Here is an 18,474-nt window from a genome sequence, read left to right as displayed (position 1 = left end):
CTAGAGAGAAGGAGGTCTTGTGAGGAGCGGAGTGTGCGTGCTGGGCGGTACTTGGATATTAGGTCAGTGATGTAGTTTGGGGCAGTATGGTGGACAGCTTTGTACGTCAGCGTTAGGATTTTGAATTTGATCCGTTGCGCAATTGGAAGCCAGTGGAGGGATTGGCAGAGGGGGGTGGCGGAGATGGAGCGGTTGGAAAGGTGAATGAGTCTGGCAGCCGTGTTCAGGATGTATATATGTATATATGTATATATGTATATAACACCACGCCGTCAATAGTAGATCCCTTAAGTCCTGTGAGTTGCAATGTTGCATGGATCACACTTGGGTTTTTTCAGCACATACCACACGATTGGTTGGTTAAAAATCTGGAGAATTTTGAGGCCAAGTCAACACTTCAAACTTGCTGTGTTCCTCAAACAATTCTTGAACCATTTTTGCAGTGTGGTAGGGTGCATTATCCTGCTGAAAGAGGCCACTGCAATCAGGGAGTACCGTTTTCATGAAGGGGTGTCCTTGGTCATCAGCAATGTTTAGGTAGGTGGTACGTGTCAAAGTAACATCCACGTGAATAGCATGACCAAAGGTTTCCCAGCAGAACATTTCCCAAAGCATCGCACTCTGCCAGCTTGCCTTCTTCCCATACTGCATCCAGGTGCTACCTCTTCCCCAGATAAGTGTCGCGCACACACCCATTCGTATGATGTAATAGAAAACATGATTCTCCAGACCAGGCCACCTTCTTCCATTGCTCCATGGTTCAGTTCTGATGCTTACATGTCCATTGTAGGCACTTCTGGCTGTAGACACGGGTCAGCATGGGCACCCTGACAGGTCTGCAGTTGCACAGCTTCATACACAACAAACTGTGATGTCCATATTTTCTGATTTCAGCACATCAGCTTCGGTGACAACATGTTCTACTTGCTGCCTAATATATCCCACTGTCGTCCAGATGCCATTGTAAGGAGATAATCAATGGTATTCACTTTACCTATCAGTGGTCATAAAGTTATGGCTCCTCGGGGTAGACATATGCTTCACATGGATACATATAGCACTGCTGGTTGCATCCGTTATCATTCCATAGTAGAATCTGATTACAGAACGGGAAGATCCAGTGACAGATTGGACGCACTCAGTTGCTTAGCTGCAGACTGACATGGCCATATGCAGCAATTCACCACAGCTTAGGCACCATATTTCATTCATTTCCTCAGTTTAATTTCCATTAGAGGCAGGCTGTCCATCGACATGGGAAAATGATAACATACTAGAAAGACACAGAGCTCTGAACAGTGTTAATCAGACATTTTCACATTCTTCATTTTATTGTCCGCAGTCCTGAACATGAAGATATATATCCTGAAACCAGTGGTTGGAAGGCCTCAAAAACAAGCAAAATGCTGCAAAGGCTGTGGATGGCGGTGTTCACATAGCCTACTTGAGATGCATTGCTGGCCGCAGCAAAAATGACCGCTCCTGTTGTGTTTACCGCAGCAAAAATGACCGCTCCTGTTGTGTTTACCGCAGCAAAAATGACCGCTCCTGTTGTGTTTACCAGACTGTACGGTCGCTGAATGTGACCTACTTAAGCGAATCGGACAACACCACAAATGCCCTACAGCGGTGAGCAATGTACACAATTGTAGTACGTTAGTGAGGCATTTACGAGTTATAAACAGGCAGTGTCATATTGTCTTCTCACAGCCTGGTAAATGCCTCTGAAAAGCGATCCAAGCACAGAATGCTTTTCAGAGGTGTGACAAGTTTTGCTTGGCCTCAAAGCCTTTATTTACCAGTGAGTTGGATTTTGGAGACAAGAACCTTCACCCTATCACCGTTTTGTTCAGCTGCTTCTAGCAGTTGAGGGCGCCCTGCGTAAGCTTTGAGTTGCATTCATTGTAGCTTACACAGGACTATGGACTCTCTCCATGTGACTGCACAGATGCTTGGTGATTAGTCCAGCACTGTCACATGAGGCGAATCACAGGTGCCTCCATACCTGAAGTACCGGGTATTTTCTTTGCTCCAGGTGAAGGGGAAACAAATGAATGGTATGTTCTGCTGGGAATGAAAGTAAATCTTTCGTTTTGCCCAGTACGGGCTTGCTTTAATTTGACCTAAAGACTTACCACAAGCAATTCTAACCCATAAAACGGGTCCTTAAAATAAAACTAAAGGTTTCCATATGACTGTCTAAACAAATCCCAAATCCAGTTGCAATGTAGCACAATACACAGCCCTCACAGAAAACAAATACCTTTGGCCCTACTTCTCCTTTTGGATAGCAATGCCACCTGTAACATTTTCCCATCTTAGTGGAGTGCAAGGCACAGCCTACATGAGGTGCCAACTCTGCTATAAATCCACGAGCAAAGCAGCATTGTTACCTCATCATCACAGGAAGCTGCATTACATGGACTTTGCTGGTAGGACCAAAGGGTATTTGTGGGATTTAACGGGTTTAAAAGAAAGCTAAGTGCAAATGCACTAATTAAGTGTTGCAGCACTTTTTTTTTTTTAAAGGAAGGTAACACTTCTACTAAAAACAAAAAAAACTATTACAAATTTGAGGTGTCAGCACATAACTGCACAGCCTCCCAAACCTCCTCATTAAAAAATTAAAAATATTAACATTGACGTACAAAGCTATCCATAACACTGCCCCAAACTACATCACCGACCTGATGTGCATCTACCACCCAAAATGCACTCTCCACTCCTCACAAGACCACCTACTCTCCAGTTCCCTGGTCTCCTCCTCCCATGCCCATCTCCAGGACTTCCCCAGGGCCTCCCCCATCCTCTGGAACTCACTACCCCAATGCATCAGACTGTCACCTTCCCTCCTCACCTTTAGGCACACCCTGAAAACCCACCTCTTCAGGGAAGCCTACCCCGCCCTCACCTAACTGCTGATCTCCTCCGCTCTTCCCACCACTCCATCCCCCACAGCTATTTCCTCCTGTACCACTTTCCCCTCCCTCCTAGATTGTAAGCTCCAAGGAGCAGGGCCCTCGAACATCCTCGTGTATCGCATTGTATTGTTACTGTACTGTCTTGTGTACTGTCTCCCATTATAATGTACAGCGCTGAGCAAACTTTTGGCGCTATATAAATACTGTATAATAATAATAAATCTGGCCACACAGCAATCTGTTCCAACTTTGACAAATTGTGCCTGCTCACTCCACCCCACCTATAGGCCAGTGAAGCTGCTCATCATAGTAATGGACCAATAGAAATGAGGGAGGGCTTGGCAAAAAGCTCCAAAACTACCTGAAAGTATCAGACCCTTGCCTGCTGGACTAACTTGAGATTTGGCCATGACAGGAGAGTTTGAGTGGCTGCAGCTATGTGCCAACACCATTGGCCCATGTTATATACCTGCAATTTCTCACCTACAGTGGGGCAAAAAAGTATTTAGTCAGCACCATTTGTGCAAGTTCTCCCACTTAAAAAGATGAGAGAGGCCTGTAATTGGCATCATAGGTAGACCTCAACTATGAGAGACAAAATGAGAAAAAAAATCCAGACAATCACATTGGCTGATTTGGAAAGAATTTATTTGCAAATTATGGTGGAAAATAAGTATTTGTTCACCTACAAACAAGCAAGATTTCTGGCTCTCATAGACCTGTACCTTCTTCTTTAAGAGGCTCCTCTGTCCTGCACTCATTACCTGTATCAATGGCACCTGTTTGAACTTGTTATCAGTATAAAAGACACCTGTCCACAACCTCAAACAGTCACACTCCAAACTCCACTATGGTGAAGACCAAAGAGCTGTCGAAGGACACCAGAAACAAAATTGTAGACCTGCACCAGGCTGGGAAGACTGAATCTGCAATAGGCAAGCAGCTTGGTGTGAACAAATCAACTGTAGGAGCAATAATTAGAAAATGGAAGACATACAAGACCACTGATAATCTCCCTCGATCTGGGGCTCCACGCAAGATCTCACCCCGCGGGGTCAAAATGATCACAAGAACGGTGAGCAAAAATCCCAGAACCACACGGGGGGGACCTAGTGAATGACCTGCAGAGAGCTGGGACCAACGTAACAAAGGCTACCATCAGTAACACACTACGCCGCCAGGGACTCAGATCCTGCAGTGCCAGACGTGTCCCCCTGCTTAAGCCAGTACATGTCCGGGCCCGTCTGAAGTTTGCTAGAGAGCATTTGGATGATCCAGAAGAGGATTGGGAGAATGTCATATGGTCAGATGAAACCAAAATAGAACTGTTTGGTAGAAACACAACTCGTCGTGTTTGGAGGAGAGAGAATGCTGAGTTGCATCCAAAGAACACCATACCTACTGTGAAGCATGGGGGTGGCAACATCATGCTTTGGGGCTGTTTCTCCGCAAAGGGACCAGGACGACTGATCCATGTACAGGACAGAATGAATGGGGCCATGTATCGTGAGATTTTGAGTTCAAACCTCCTTCCATCAGCAAGGGCATTGAAGATTAAACGTGGCTGGGTCTTCCAACATGACAATGATCCCAAACATACCGCTCGGCCAACGAAGGAGTGGCTTCGTAAGAAGCATTTCAAGGTCCTGGAGTGGCCTAGCCAGTCTCCAGATCTCAACCCCATAGAAAACCTTTGGAGGGAGTTGAAAGTCCGTGTTGTCCAGCGACAGCCCCAAAACATCACTGCTCTAGAGGAGATCTGCATGGAGGAATGGGCCAACATACCAGCAACAGTGTGTGCCAACCTTGTGACGACTTACAGGAAACGTTTGACCTCTGTCATTGCCAACAAAGGATATATAACAAAGTATTGACATGAACTTTTGATATTGACCAAATACTTATTTTCCACCATAATTTGCAAATAAATTCTTTCCAAATCAGCCAATGTGATTGTCTGGATTTTTTTTCTCATTTTGTCTCTCATAGTTGAGGTCTACCTATGATGCCAATTACAGGCCTCTCTCATCTTTTTAAGTGGGAGAACTTGCACAATTGGTGGCTGAATAAATACTTTTTTGCCCCACTGCACAACAGATTTTGCATTTTCCTCCACTCCAGCAGTTTGCCTTAATAAAGTGTACTAAAGCTGCAGGCAGGATTGAAACTTGCAGTGCACACAGGAAATGACAGTGCTGTACACGTAAAGGAGGTTTCACTGACACTGAAATAGAAGAGGTCTGCTCATCAAGCATTATGAAGTATCCCAGGGCACACTGCATGTGAGAGGAAGCATGTTCACTAACTACATGGCTGTGAAAAGCACAAGTGTCCAAAGCTGTGCAGGACATCTCCTGGACATTTGTTTACTGGGCTGTCACATGACTTAACAGTTGATTGAGCATGAGGTATTTACAAAACATGACAGTGGAATGGACATGGGGATAGGAGGACAGTCAGACATGCTATGTCACTGTGGTAGGGTCCAGAACATTTAAAAAACAATTTTGTTTTTTTACTGTAAAAATAAGTGGAAATAATTAGAAAAGTAAGCTGTCCCTATTATAGGATATTTATGACAGTTGTCCTTTTAATCAACAACATTTTACAGTTGTCACCACAACAACTGACATAAAGCATGAAAGGTCTAAATAGAAAACAAAAACAAAAACAACTAAAGCAGCCACCACAACTAAGGCAGTTTAGTTGATATGTATTGTATTATGTTATTGGGTTTAGCTATGCTTAGTTGTGCAAATGCTCTTCCACAAAGCTTTAAATGGTCTAAGATTAGCTGTCCATTAACAGATAACAGCTAATAGAATCAGGCTCTATCATATCAATGATTTATGGCCTGACCGGCTGATCAGCTGAGCTAATGACAGAAGAGAGACTTGTGTTCATAAACAATACAGGTCTCTCTAAAGACAGCAGGGATGTGCCAGATTTTTTTCACCTGTGAAGCAGGAAGTAAAAACATGCACATTGTTTAGTAAATACAGCAGACACACTAAACATTTATAGGTACACATTTAACCTCTTGATGGCCCTAGATGTATAGTGACAGTGTATATTATTAGCACTGATCATTATATTAGTGTCACTGGAGATGTCAGTGTCATTTAGTGAGTTCCCATCCAGTACCAGTTAGTGTCAGATTGCCCGCCGCACTAACACAGTCCCACTATAAGTCGCTGATTGCTGCCATTACTACTATTAAACGGAAAAAAAAAAATAAATTCCAGTATATATACCATCGCTTGTAGACACTATAACTTTCATGCAAGCCAATAAATATACACTTATTGGGATTTTTTTTTTCCTTTACCAAAGACATGTAATAGAATACATTTTGTCCTACATTTATGAAGAAATTTGATTTTTAAAATATTTTTATTGGATATGTTTTATAGCAGAAAGTAAAGTTCTTTCTTCAAACATTTCGGACTTTTTTTGTTTATATAGTAAAAATAAAAACCCAGTGGTGATAAAATACCACCAAAATAAAGCTTATTTTGTGTGGAAAAAAATGATATAAATTTTCCGTGGGTCCTGCGTTACATGACAAGTTAAAGTAGCGCAGTGCTCATTAGCAAGAAATGGCCTGGTCATGAAGGGGGTAAAACCCTCTAGAGTAGTTAACCAATGTCATTGAGCAGGCAGGGAGGTGCATTTTATTGCAGTTGAGACATTGCATGTCAATTATGCGTTAATAGCCTGCCTACTCGCAGTCTGTACTACAAAGCCTGCAGTTCTAATTTAAGAGCAATGAGTCAACATTTGAATAACATCTTACAGTGATGGGCAAAGGTACCAAAAACAGTCAAACCTGAAAAACACATCCCCAGGTCAACTTGGTAGATAATCCATTCCAAAAGCCGATCAGATTGAAGATTCACAGAGGGTGGCATTCTTGCAACTTATGATGTCTCTATGAAATACTGACCTGCAGGGTGTGTCCTGTAAAGATCAAACACTTACAAAAAGTACACTACAATTTATTCCACTGGTTCTCATATTTACCTCTGCTGAGATCTATTGGAACGTTCTCCTCCCCGCTGTCATTCCGCCCTAAAAAAGAAAACAAAAACAAAATTAGCAGGAACCACAAGAAATTTCTGTATCAACACATTTACATGAGATGTGTTTGATAAAATAGCCTGGTGCTGAGGAAGCCACAACTGTATTCTACATTCTCAGTGCCCTTTAATCCCAAAAAGCATTTTCATTGTGGTGTAGTGACCAACTACGGAGGTAAAAGACAAACTATGAAGGACGACAGTTTGGGGAGGTAGGGTAAGGATGGACACACACACATACTTTCATTCAAGAGATACCATGCCACTTATTCTTCACCTGTTCCACCAAAAGGTGTGAAGGGCCACCAAAATTTGACTAGAACTTGTTTCACAGTCGTAAAGAGCAAAAAGTTCCTTGGCTACCTTTCCCTAGAAACTTAGATAATGGTCCCTCTAAGCCACCTCTGAAATGAGAAGCCAATGCTCCCTTCCGAGTACCATCAAGAGTAACAAAAAAGGTATCAGCCAATGGAGGGAAATTTCCTTTTTCGTGAACTGAAGCCAGTTAAAGGGCTAGAAGAAGGATGTCCTGGCTGAGCGTAAAGGCAGAAACTACCTTAGGCCAGGGCCTCAACACAACTTTAGTCAGCTTTGTCAACACAAATATTGGTAGCTGCAGATATGAAAATATTGACCATTCCTGTGAAAGTCAAGCTTGGCCTCTCCTACCTCTCCCAATTGATCAATGGGGCCTCCTATCACAGTAGGGGCCCATTCACAGCTGTTGCGGTGAGACCCCGCTGGCTGGTTATTCTAGAGCAGTGGTGGGCAACCTTTTTTTTCAACTGAGAAAAATCTCGCCAAAACCACGACTGAAATTTATTTTGAGAGCCACATTTTTAAAACTGAAAATACATCCCCCATATAGTAATTCATCCCCCATAGTAATTCATCCCCCATAGTAATTCATCCCCCATAGTAATTCATCCCCCATATAGTAATTCATCCCCCATAGTAATTCATCCCCCATATAGTAATTCATCCCCCCTATAGTAATTCATCCCCCCTATAGTAATTCATCCCCCCTATAGTAATTCATCCCCCATATAGTAATTCATCCCCCCTATAGTAATTCATCCCCCATATAGTAATTCATCCCCCCTATAGTAATTCATCCCCCATAGTAATTCATCCCCCATATAGTAATTCATCCCCCATATAGTAATTCATCCCCCATAGTAATTCATCCCCCCTATAGTAATTCATCCCCCCTATAGTAATTCATCCCCCCTATAGTAATTCATCCCCCCTATAGTAATTCATCCCCCCTATAGTAATTCATCCCCCATATAGTAATTCATCCCCCCTATAGTAATTCATCCCCCATATAGTAATTCATCCCCCATATAGTAATTCATCCCCCATAGTAATTCATCCCCCCTATAGTAATTCATCCCCCTATAGTAAATCATCCCCCCTATAGTAATTCATTCCCCATATTGTGTCAATTCACTTACCTTTGCTCCGCGCGTTCTTCTCGCCGTGTTCCCGCGCCGTTCTGGTCTTCAGGGCGGACTGTGAGAGGAGAGGAGTTCGTCACGCTGCCCCGCCTACATCCTGGCTGCCCCGCCTACATCCTGACAGCTGCAGAGTCCTGACTTTTGGGGCGGCCGCCCGAGAGGAGGGAGGGGGGGCGGCCGCCCGAGAGAAGGGAGGGGAGCGGGCGCCCGGCACACAGAAGAGCCGCATTTAAGTTTGTAAAGAGCCGCATGTGGCTCGCGAGCCGCGGCTTGCCGACCACTGTTCTAGAGCAATCTCTTTGCAAGACAGAGGTCCTCACAGGTAAGACTGATAGCAGCAGGAGCCACACCCAAAATCTACATCTCTACTCGTCACTCCTTCAGTCTCCTCTCGCATTACTGACATATCAGCATGGATGTTGCACCACTTCCTTAAATTACATTTCTCTAAAACCGAGCTGATAATATCCCCTCCCCCTTGTGCCCTCCAACATGACTTTTCCATCAAGATCAATAAAAAAACTATCGGTCCCTACACTCAAGCCAGGGTACTAGGTGTAATCCTAGACTCTGACCTATCCTTCAGGCCCCAAATCCAATCACTGTCAAAAGCTTGAAGACTTTACCTCCTTAACATCTCTAAAATTCATCTCTTAACCAATGAAACCACCAAGGTACTTGCTCATTCCCTTGTTATCTCTCGCCTTGACTATTGCAACTCCCTTCTCATAGGCCTACCTCTCCATAAGCTATCCCCTATTCAGTCTACCGTGAATTCTGATGTCAGGATCATCTACCTTACCAGCAGCTCAGTGTTTGCCACCCCTCTCTGCCAATCCATCTACTGGCCCCACTCTGTCAATCCATCCAGTGGCTTCTGATTGCCCAGCAAATTAACTTCAAAATACTAACATACAAAGGCATCCACAACTCTGCCCCGAGCTACATCGCTAACCTTGTCTACAAATATCACCCAAACCATCCTCTTCACTCCTTTCATGACCTGCAGCTCTCAAGCTCCCTTGTTTCCTCCTCCCATGTTCATTTCCAGGACTTTGCCAGAGCCTCTCCCATCCTCTGGAACTCTCTACCTCAATCTATCCAGCTATCTCCCACTCTGGCTGCCTTTAGGCGATCCCTGAATACTCTATCTCTGAATATGCCTATCATGCCTCCAAACAAACATTTATCACTTCCATCAGCTCAACCCCCACAGTTTTAACCTTTTGTACCACTTTTCCCACCCTATTAGATTGTAAGCTCTTATGAGTAGGGCCCTCTTCATCCTTGTTTTAATTGTATTGTAGCTGTACTGTCTCCCTTTATATTGTACAGCGATGTACAAACTGTTGGTGCTATACAAGTACTGTATAGCAATAATAATTAGTGGTGCACCGAAATGAAAATTCTGGTGCTAAAACCGAAAAATGAGGATGCACTTCACTTGGCCAAAAACCAAAATGGACAGTTTTTAAAAATTAACATATTCTTCAAACGCAATTTAGAAAAAAAATACACTCCATTGATTTAAAAAAAAAATCTCTCTCTCTCTCTCTCTCTCTCTCTCTCTCTCTCTCTCTCTCTATATATATATATATATATATATATATATATATATATACACACATACACATATATATATATATATACACATATAAACCAATTTTTAAATAAAGTAAGAAAGATGATGTTACGCCGAGTAAATAGATACCCAACATGTCATGCTTTAAAATTGTGCACGCTTGTGGAATGGCGCCTGTAGCAAACGTGCACACAGAGATGGATACGAACCTCCATTTTGGCAAAGGATCTTCCATCTTGTATCATTTCTACTCCCAAATCAGCTTTCCTCATCCCCCGTCCCTCTCTGTTGAGTGACATGTGGTCTGAATGATGACAGAGATCACCGGCAGCAAACTCACTGGGAGGGCGTCATGGCTATAAACATCAATTAGCGGTGCCCCTATGTCTGTGAGACTCTTGCTGGAGAAGGGATCGTAAAGCCATAAACCAAGCCCTCACTGAGCTTCAAAGACATTCCAGGTAGTCGTAAAAACAGACTAACATTTAAGAACTCACTTTTCCATATAATTTTATATCTTCAAATAGGACATAATTACATAAACATGGAGCACATATTCGGACGGCTCACTTTGATACAAGTTGCCTGATATATTACATCCCCTACCTGGCATATAAAGGAGAGCAGAAAATTATATCTCCTTAACCATCCAAGCAGGTATGTCATATTTCATATCTAACCGTTCAGCAGATGCGTCTGCATATTAATCTACTAGTGGCAAGGCTGCTACATGCACCAAGAATAAGTTATGAACCATGACATCAAATGTGAGGGTTTTTGGTAATAGCTTGGGTCTCCGCCTGCAACACCTGCCCATGTGAGGCGATTGGTTCTCTGCTTCAGGGAGACACCCTGCTGAGTTCCTAGAAAAAGCTGAGTTAAGGGAAGTTGAAGAATTCTCCCTTTTAACATCGGAACTAACTTTGGGAGATAAAAGCATCCTTTTGGCTCTGAAACCTGATTTGCTTAAACCAGGATGTTTGGCAAGTACTTTATCCCTCTAAACTTCTGTTATCTCTTTGCTGTGCTATTGTTTGTTGTATATTTATATATATATATATAGGCTACATCTTTTTCTGTAAATATTTTTATTGAACTCTTTTGACCTTTTAGTAATAAATCTTACTTTCTGAAAGTGTTGAACTGTTTCTAAAGCTCTTTAATGCAAACTAAGAATCCCTACCTCTGAAGAGCGCTACTGTGTGTGTGTTTTAAACTTTGGTATATATCTGCCTGCTGTGACAGTGGTATACCGACGCTTATGCAAATATCATAGTGTTATTGCTGATATTGCCGAGTTTTCTCTTTCTCTGTACAAAAAAGGAGGTGGTGGCAGTGTGAAGGGTTAATTGCGTAATTAACCTGACCCAGTAACAATCGCTCTCAGGCTGCAGGTACATCGATTGTGGTCCATTAGCTGGAAAATCTGTGTGCAGGGTGCAGTTGGGCGTGGCATTGTTACGTTGGTGACAGGGCGGTTTTAAATTGGCTAGTCCTTCGGTCACGAGTTTGGTGAGAAGGGCTGGGGTCTGACGCCGCGATCGTCACAGCGCCAAACTACGGTACTTATAAATCTCCATGGGTAAAGCTTTGTAACTTTAAACTGGTAACCTGCAGACATTTTTAGAGGAGGTCTAGTGCTAGAATTATTGATCTTGCTCTGATGTTCGCAGCAATACCTTGTGTGTTCTGAACACGGTTTACATATGTGGGAATGGCCTACATATGCATTCACAACAATGCGCAAGCACGGGGGCAGTTTAAATTTTTTTTTTTTAAACCACTTTTATACCTATCATAAGGAATGCAAACATCCCATGTGATAGAGGTAAGCAGTGACAGGTCCTCTTTATGCAGAGATATGGGGTCAATAAGACCCCACATCTCTCCTCTACAATATAAATCATTAGATCAGAAAAAGCATTGATCTAGTGCTTTAAAAAAATGGCCTTGTTTACAAGGCGCTGGAACCAGAAGTGACGTAGTGATGACATTCCAGTCCTCCATGGGCATAGAGATGAGTGGAGGCCATCTTTCCTTCACTGATCTCAATGCCCAACGCTGGTTTCTCAGGTAAGGCTGTGAACCACCAGGTGGCAGCGGCGAGGGTGGGGTTATTTTCGGCACCTGTATAGGTGCTTATTTTCATATCGGCCAAAGGCCAATTGGGCTGTTTTTGGCCGAAACAGCCACCAAAATTTAGGTGCATCCCTAATAATAACATAGACCAGTGGTCGGCAAGCCGCGGCTCGCGAGCCACATGCGGCTCTTTACACACTTCAATGCGGCTCTTCTGTGTGCCGGGCGCCCGCTTCCCTCCCTCCTCTCGGGCGGCCGCCCCAAAAGTCAGGACTCTGCAGCTAGCCCAGCAATGGGCAAACTACGGCCCGGCGGACCTTTTAATCCAGCCCTCGGAGCGTGGCAAACATTGGCTGTCAGGATGTAGGCGGGGCAGCGTAACGAACTCCTCTCCTCTCACAGTCCGCCCTGAAGACCGGAACGGCGCGGGAACACGGCGAGAGGAACGCGCAAAGCAAAGGTATTACTATAGCAAATGAATTACTATAAGGGGGATGAATTACTATAGGGGGGATGAATTACTATAGGGGGGATGAATTACCATATGGGGGATGAATTACTATGGGGGGGATGAATTACTATATGGGGGATGAATTACTATATGGGGGATGAATTACTATATGGGGGATGAATTACTATGGGGGATGAATTACTATGGGGGATGAATTACTATATGGGGGATGAATTACTATGGGGGATGAATTACTATATGGGGGATGAATTACTATATGGGGGATGAATTACTATATGGGGGATGAATTACTATATGGGGGATGAATTACTATATGGGGGATGAATTACTATGGGGGATGAATTACTATATGGGGGATGTATTTTCAGTTTTAAAAATGTGGCTCTCAAAATAAATTTCAATCGTGGTTTTGGCGAGATTTGGCTCAGTTGAAAAAAAAGGTTGCCCACCACTGACATAGACCATATCCAGAGCAGAAATCGCCAGGCACCACATTATACGGGTTATTTACTAAAATTGCATGGTGTAAGGCTACGTTCACACTAGCTCTGTCAGCAGGCGTCAGACAGGCGTTTGGGAAGCGTTTTTAACGCTTCTCAAACGCCTCTGAAAATTCTGCACATGGCAGCACACAGTGCTGTTCACACGGAAGCATTAGCGTTGCGGCAAAACGGACGCCTCTGGTCAAGTCAAAAGGAGTTGAAGCCCCCCATTCAAGTCTATAGTGCCACTCCGCAAACGCCGGCGACGCGTTTGCGGAGCGTTAATACCATTTAAACTTCATTATAGACGTTTGTGGTGCGGTTTTAATGCTTGGGAAATGCCTATCAACTGCCTCAGAACTGCGCATAGGGCGTTTTGGGAGCATTTGTGGAGCGTTAAAAACGCTTCACAAACGGCTGTCTAACGCTATAGGGGCGTTTGGCAAGAGTTAGAAATAAAGTCAAGTGTGAACGAGCCCTAAAAGCTGAAGCTGCTCTGCACAGAAAAATGTCAGCTTGAAGGTTTGTCAAAGCTTAATTAAACGAGATGAAGTTAGAAGCCGATTGGCTACCATGCACAGCTGCACCAGAATCGGAGTGCTCCAGTTTTAGTAAATTTCCCCCCAAGCGTGAAGTCCGAAAGGGCGAGGGAGGATAGAGGGAGATCAGATCAGGACTTGCATATAAATTCCTACAAATCTGGATCTGATTTGCAGCTATCACAAGAAGTACTCTCTGCTTACAAATGATTTCACATCCCAGGTTCATGATAGGTTTAATACATGTGCAATGAAAATGTCATGTGACAAAGTGATCATGTGATTCCAGCCTTGAAGGCGTTCACAAACCATTCTACACCACCTGCATGGAGCTGACCTCTTGCACTGGAAGTGAGACATAGCGCCACAAACACAGAACAACAAGGTCTAATATTTCCAGAATTATCGGATTATCTCTCTGCTGCCTGTAAACTCTTCCATACAAGCAGCCTTACCGGGCAGAACTCCGTCATCACCACCAAGTCTGATTCCAACTGACCTGCAAAGCGCTCTCAAGCCCTGATATCAGGCAATGAATACCAGATGTAGAAGTGCAATCAAATGACAAAATGAAAGCAACCCTTACAGTAATGACTAACCAACGGTGCTGTAATGTAACACTCCATCATGACTCATCCCTGGCTTCACAAACAAAGCTTCACAACACACGGCCTTGTGGGAAATAAAGGGTACGTGTGCTGCAACAACTGCCATTGTTCTGAAAGCTTACTATTAAATGGAGATTAAAGGAAAAACACGTAGAAGGCATTCACCAACAAAGGGCAAATCTGCAGTCTTACAAAAATTTAAATTTATGACAAAAAAATGAATACATTGGGCCTTCATTGTGGGGTATACCTTAGTGAATATCTCCTGATTTTTTTCATTTTTTTTTTTACCAAGGGAAAACTGGCCAAAAATAGTGAAAAAAAAAGTTTTATATACTTTAATTGTATATTTCTTGCCATTTCTAGGACTCAACACAAAAAAAAAAAAAAAAAAAAAAAAAAAGAAATTCTCCTACTGCTGAGGTTCATAGTGACACCACAAATGTGTGTATTACTTGTTTGTGCTCTTTTTAGTCCTCATGCACACGGGACGTTTTTACAGCGGCTATTTTTGGCTTTTGATGGTTTTTTTCTACAGCCAGTAAAGTCCCCAGCATGTTATCCTATGTGTCCATGTACACATAGACTGTAATCAATGTGTTTTGGCAGGGACATTTGTTGGCTGGAGAAAAAAACCCAGGATTAACGCCAAAAAAAGTGCCAAAACGCAGTAAAACACTGCAAACCAGCATTTTTTAACTTTTTTTGACCCCCCCAAAACCGCTAAAAACCGCAAATGTGGAAAAACGCCACTACACACTAATGCAAAAATGCTAAAAAAACTCTCCCTTTTAATGTGACTTTAACGATGGTAACATTAGCTGTGTAAAGTGACATTAAAAACGTATTTCAGCCTTTTTTAGCGTTTTTGCATTGGCGTTTTCCCGCATTTGCGTTTTTACAGCTAAAAAGCTTCTCTAGAAACCCACTAGTCCTGGAGTTTTTTTCCCTGCTAAAAAACGTTGATTCCAGTCTATGCGTACATGGACACATAGGATAACATGCTGGGGGGGTTACTGGCTATAGAAAAAAAACATAAAAAGACAAAAACAGCCTCTGTAAAAACATCCAGTGTGCAGGAGGACTTACACTGCTCAGGGGTGAACAAATGTTGCAGGAGGAATGGCTATCAGCAGGATCACTGCTCATTCACTGGTCTGTTGCTTTTCCCAGGTTACTGACTAAAAAAAAACAGTATGACAGTATTCAATGACAGTATGATCAATTCAGTATGACAGCCAAGCAGGTAGCATTTTGGAGAAGCAAGCAATGACAGTCTCATTACTTGTGTAGTGATGGCTTGCTTTAAAGCAGGGGTCACCAAACTTTTCACACAAAGGGACAGTTTATTGTTCCTCAAATGATAGGGGTGCCGGAGTAAGGCCAATGTGAGTAGAAAATAGTCCAGGTGTCAATGGGAGTAAACAATGCCTCATCTTTGGTGCCAGGGGGAGGAATGGCGCCCCGTCGTCGGTGCCAGGGGGAGGAATGGTGCCCCCTCGTCGGTGCCAGGGGGAGGAATGGCGCCCCCTCGTCGGTGCCAGGGGGAGGAATGGCGCCCCCTCGTCGGTGCCAGGGGGAGGAATGGCGCCCCCTCGTCGGTGCCAGGGGGAGGAATGGCGCCCAGTCGTTGGTGTCAGTGGAAGGAATGGTGCTCCGTTGTTGGTATCAGTGGGAGGAATAGTTTCCCTTTGTTTATGTCAGTGAAAGGCATAGTACCTCATCGTTGGTGTCCTTGGGAGGAATAGTGTCCCATCATAAATATTAGTAGGAGGAATAGTGCTCCAACACTGGTGTCAGTGGGGGGAATAAAGTCCCTTTGCTGGTGTCAGTGGGAGGAATAGAGCCTCATCATTGGTGTCAGTGGCAGGAATTTTGTCCCAAAGGCCAAATAAAGGCAAGTAAAGTGTTATATCTGGCCCTTGGGACACAGTTTGGAGACCACTGCTTTTTTCAAGCCTTGAAATCAACTCCCTCAGGACCAGATCGCTCCATCCTAGTCCGTGATGTGGCATTAAACCCATGTGCCTAAAATACCAAAACAAATGCAAAATTGCGTACGCAAGGTATGGTGCTGAAGTGTGCACTGGGGCACCATTCAGAATGAACGGCACAGAAACATGCTTTATGATAAACGCACACATTATCGCAGAGCACTGGCTAGAAGATAATGCCTGTGGTCCACCAGCTATGGAGGAAGTACGAATTCCAGCACCTGCTGTCATATATAATGGAGACCCTTCATTCCTATACATGTTGGTTACTGCAGGCGGCTAGAACCTAAATCTGTAAGTGTGTAGGACAAAGTCATGTGGACGATCAGATGGGTAGAGAGGAGAATTGTGTATCTTTCCCCAGCTCACTGCATCAGCCAAGCACACAAAGTCTCCTCTTCACACCACACGCAGCATTTGTGGAAGCGGATTCCCCCTCCTCCTCCCCTCCACCCACACTCCTGTGATGGGGCATCCTCCTGTACTGTGCTGCTCACCTGACGCAGCGCGTGAGGAAAGTCATGCAAATCACTAAATCAGGAATTTGCTTACACATGGCAAAAGACGGGTTAAATATTGAACCTTTCAAGCAGGTTTTACCAAGTAAACTACATTTATCACACTTAGATCACAAAGCAGAAGAGTGCCTGCAGACAGTCAGCAGACGAAACCTGACCTGTAGCATCTGTAATGAGCCAAGTGACAACTGGCCAAAAAGCTGGTCTGTCACTAGGGGGCAGTACTTGGATGTCACCATCACGTGAAGCCACGGCTCTGTTCCTCCACCACAAACATGTTTTGAAAGCATCTTCTCCCCGCTAAAAGGAAGTGGGCTCAGATCTAGACTGTACAGTGGGTGATCTCTACTTCTTTCCAGTGTAAACAACTCGAAATGAAACCGTGTCGCCACCCCAAAAGGAACAGGCAGGCCTATAGTACACATTAATAGCAGCTTCATCCGAAATAGCCATGCAAGTATTTTGCCATTACAGGAGGAAATCCATGAAAATACAGGGAGAAAATGCAAACAAGGATAATGGGGGAGTGAAAAGAACAGCCACTCTGAAAAGATTCCTGCACTACTGATGAGACTTGAGTGCCGGAGAGTGTAAAGTCGCAAAGTTGCACTCAATACATTCCTATTGCCCCCCCCCCCCCCCAAAAAAAGCAACACTCATGACAAATTCAACACTTGTGTTTTTGGTGCGGTTCCATGGAGGTTTTTTGCACCAAAAACGCAATCTGCTGCAGGAACAAAAAAGTCCCTGACCCTTTCCAAAAACACAGCGGTTGAAAATACGGGCAGCACAGTGACTAAATGGTTAGCACTTCCACCTGGCAGTACTAGGGGTCGTTGGTTCAAATCCCGAACATGGCACCACCTGCCTGGAGTTTGCATGTTCTCCCTGTGCCTGCATGGGTTTCCTCCCACACTCCAAAGACATGCTGGTAGGTTAATTGGCTCCTGTCTAATTTGGTTGTAGAATGTGAATATGAGTTAGGGACCTTAGATTGTACACCCCTTGAGGGTTAGGGACTGATGTGATGTACAATATATATATAAAAGCGTGCGTAAATTGACGGCGCTATATAAGTACCTGAAATAAAAATAAAAAATGCACAGATGATCCTCTTAGATTGTAAGCTCCAAGGATCAGGGCCCTCCTATCCCTCTTGTATTGAATGTATTGTTGCTGTATTGTCTCCCTTTATATTGTAAAGCGCTGAGCAAACTGTTGGCGCAATATAAATCCTGTATAATAATAATAAAAGATGTGAACATTTCCCGCAGGAAATCATGTTGAATGGACTGTAGTGCGTTTCTGCAAAATGCACTATAAAAACGCATGGGTATGAACAGGCTTTAGTCAAGGTTGACATCTGTGCAGGTGGTGCGGCTCACGTTTACATTTGAATGGGCTGCTTTACTTGCATTTTGCACAGAGAAAAAGTCCCTTACTCCCTCCCCCCCACTTTTTTTTTTTTTTTTTTTTTTTTTTTAACGCATCCACATAAAGCCGCAGAGTGCTTTGGCACTATGTAGCTTTCCACACCCCAAAATGTGATGCATTTTCTGATGCATGGGGGTGACATTAAGAGTCAATGGCACCCCTGCGAGTCTGTTAAAGAGCAGCACATTTTGGGTGCGGAAATGCGTGTGATTTACACACATTCATACACCCACCACAGTGTGACCCTAGCCTTAAAGTGGTTCTAAAGCCTTTCAAGTGGTAGTAAAGGTAGTTTTTTAAAAAACT

General features: G+C 43.7%; 1 protein-coding gene across 2 annotated transcripts in view; it reads right to left on the bottom strand.

Moving 5' to 3' along the window:
- The window catches only part of RICTOR (RPTOR independent companion of MTOR complex 2), a 246,095-nt gene that overhangs the window by 198,226 nt on the left and 29,395 nt on the right, over positions 1 to 18,474 (bottom strand). For both annotated transcript variants that reach the window (XM_089687825.1, XM_089687826.1), the window contains exon 2: positions 6,945 to 6,992. In XM_089687825.1, coding sequence (XP_089543951.1) covers positions 6,945 to 6,992 — 48 coding nt within the window. The remainder of the gene's footprint in view (positions 1 to 6,944; positions 6,993 to 18,474) is intronic.

This window comes from Staurois parvus, unplaced genomic scaffold (genome assembly GCF_062004578.1).
Source record: "Staurois parvus isolate SC_StPar_1 unplaced genomic scaffold, SC_StPar_1.0 ptg000438l, whole genome shotgun sequence".
Classification (NCBI taxonomy): domain Eukaryota; kingdom Metazoa; phylum Chordata; class Amphibia; order Anura; family Ranidae; genus Staurois; species Staurois parvus.
This window is presented reverse-complemented; position numbering and strand designations above follow the sequence as displayed.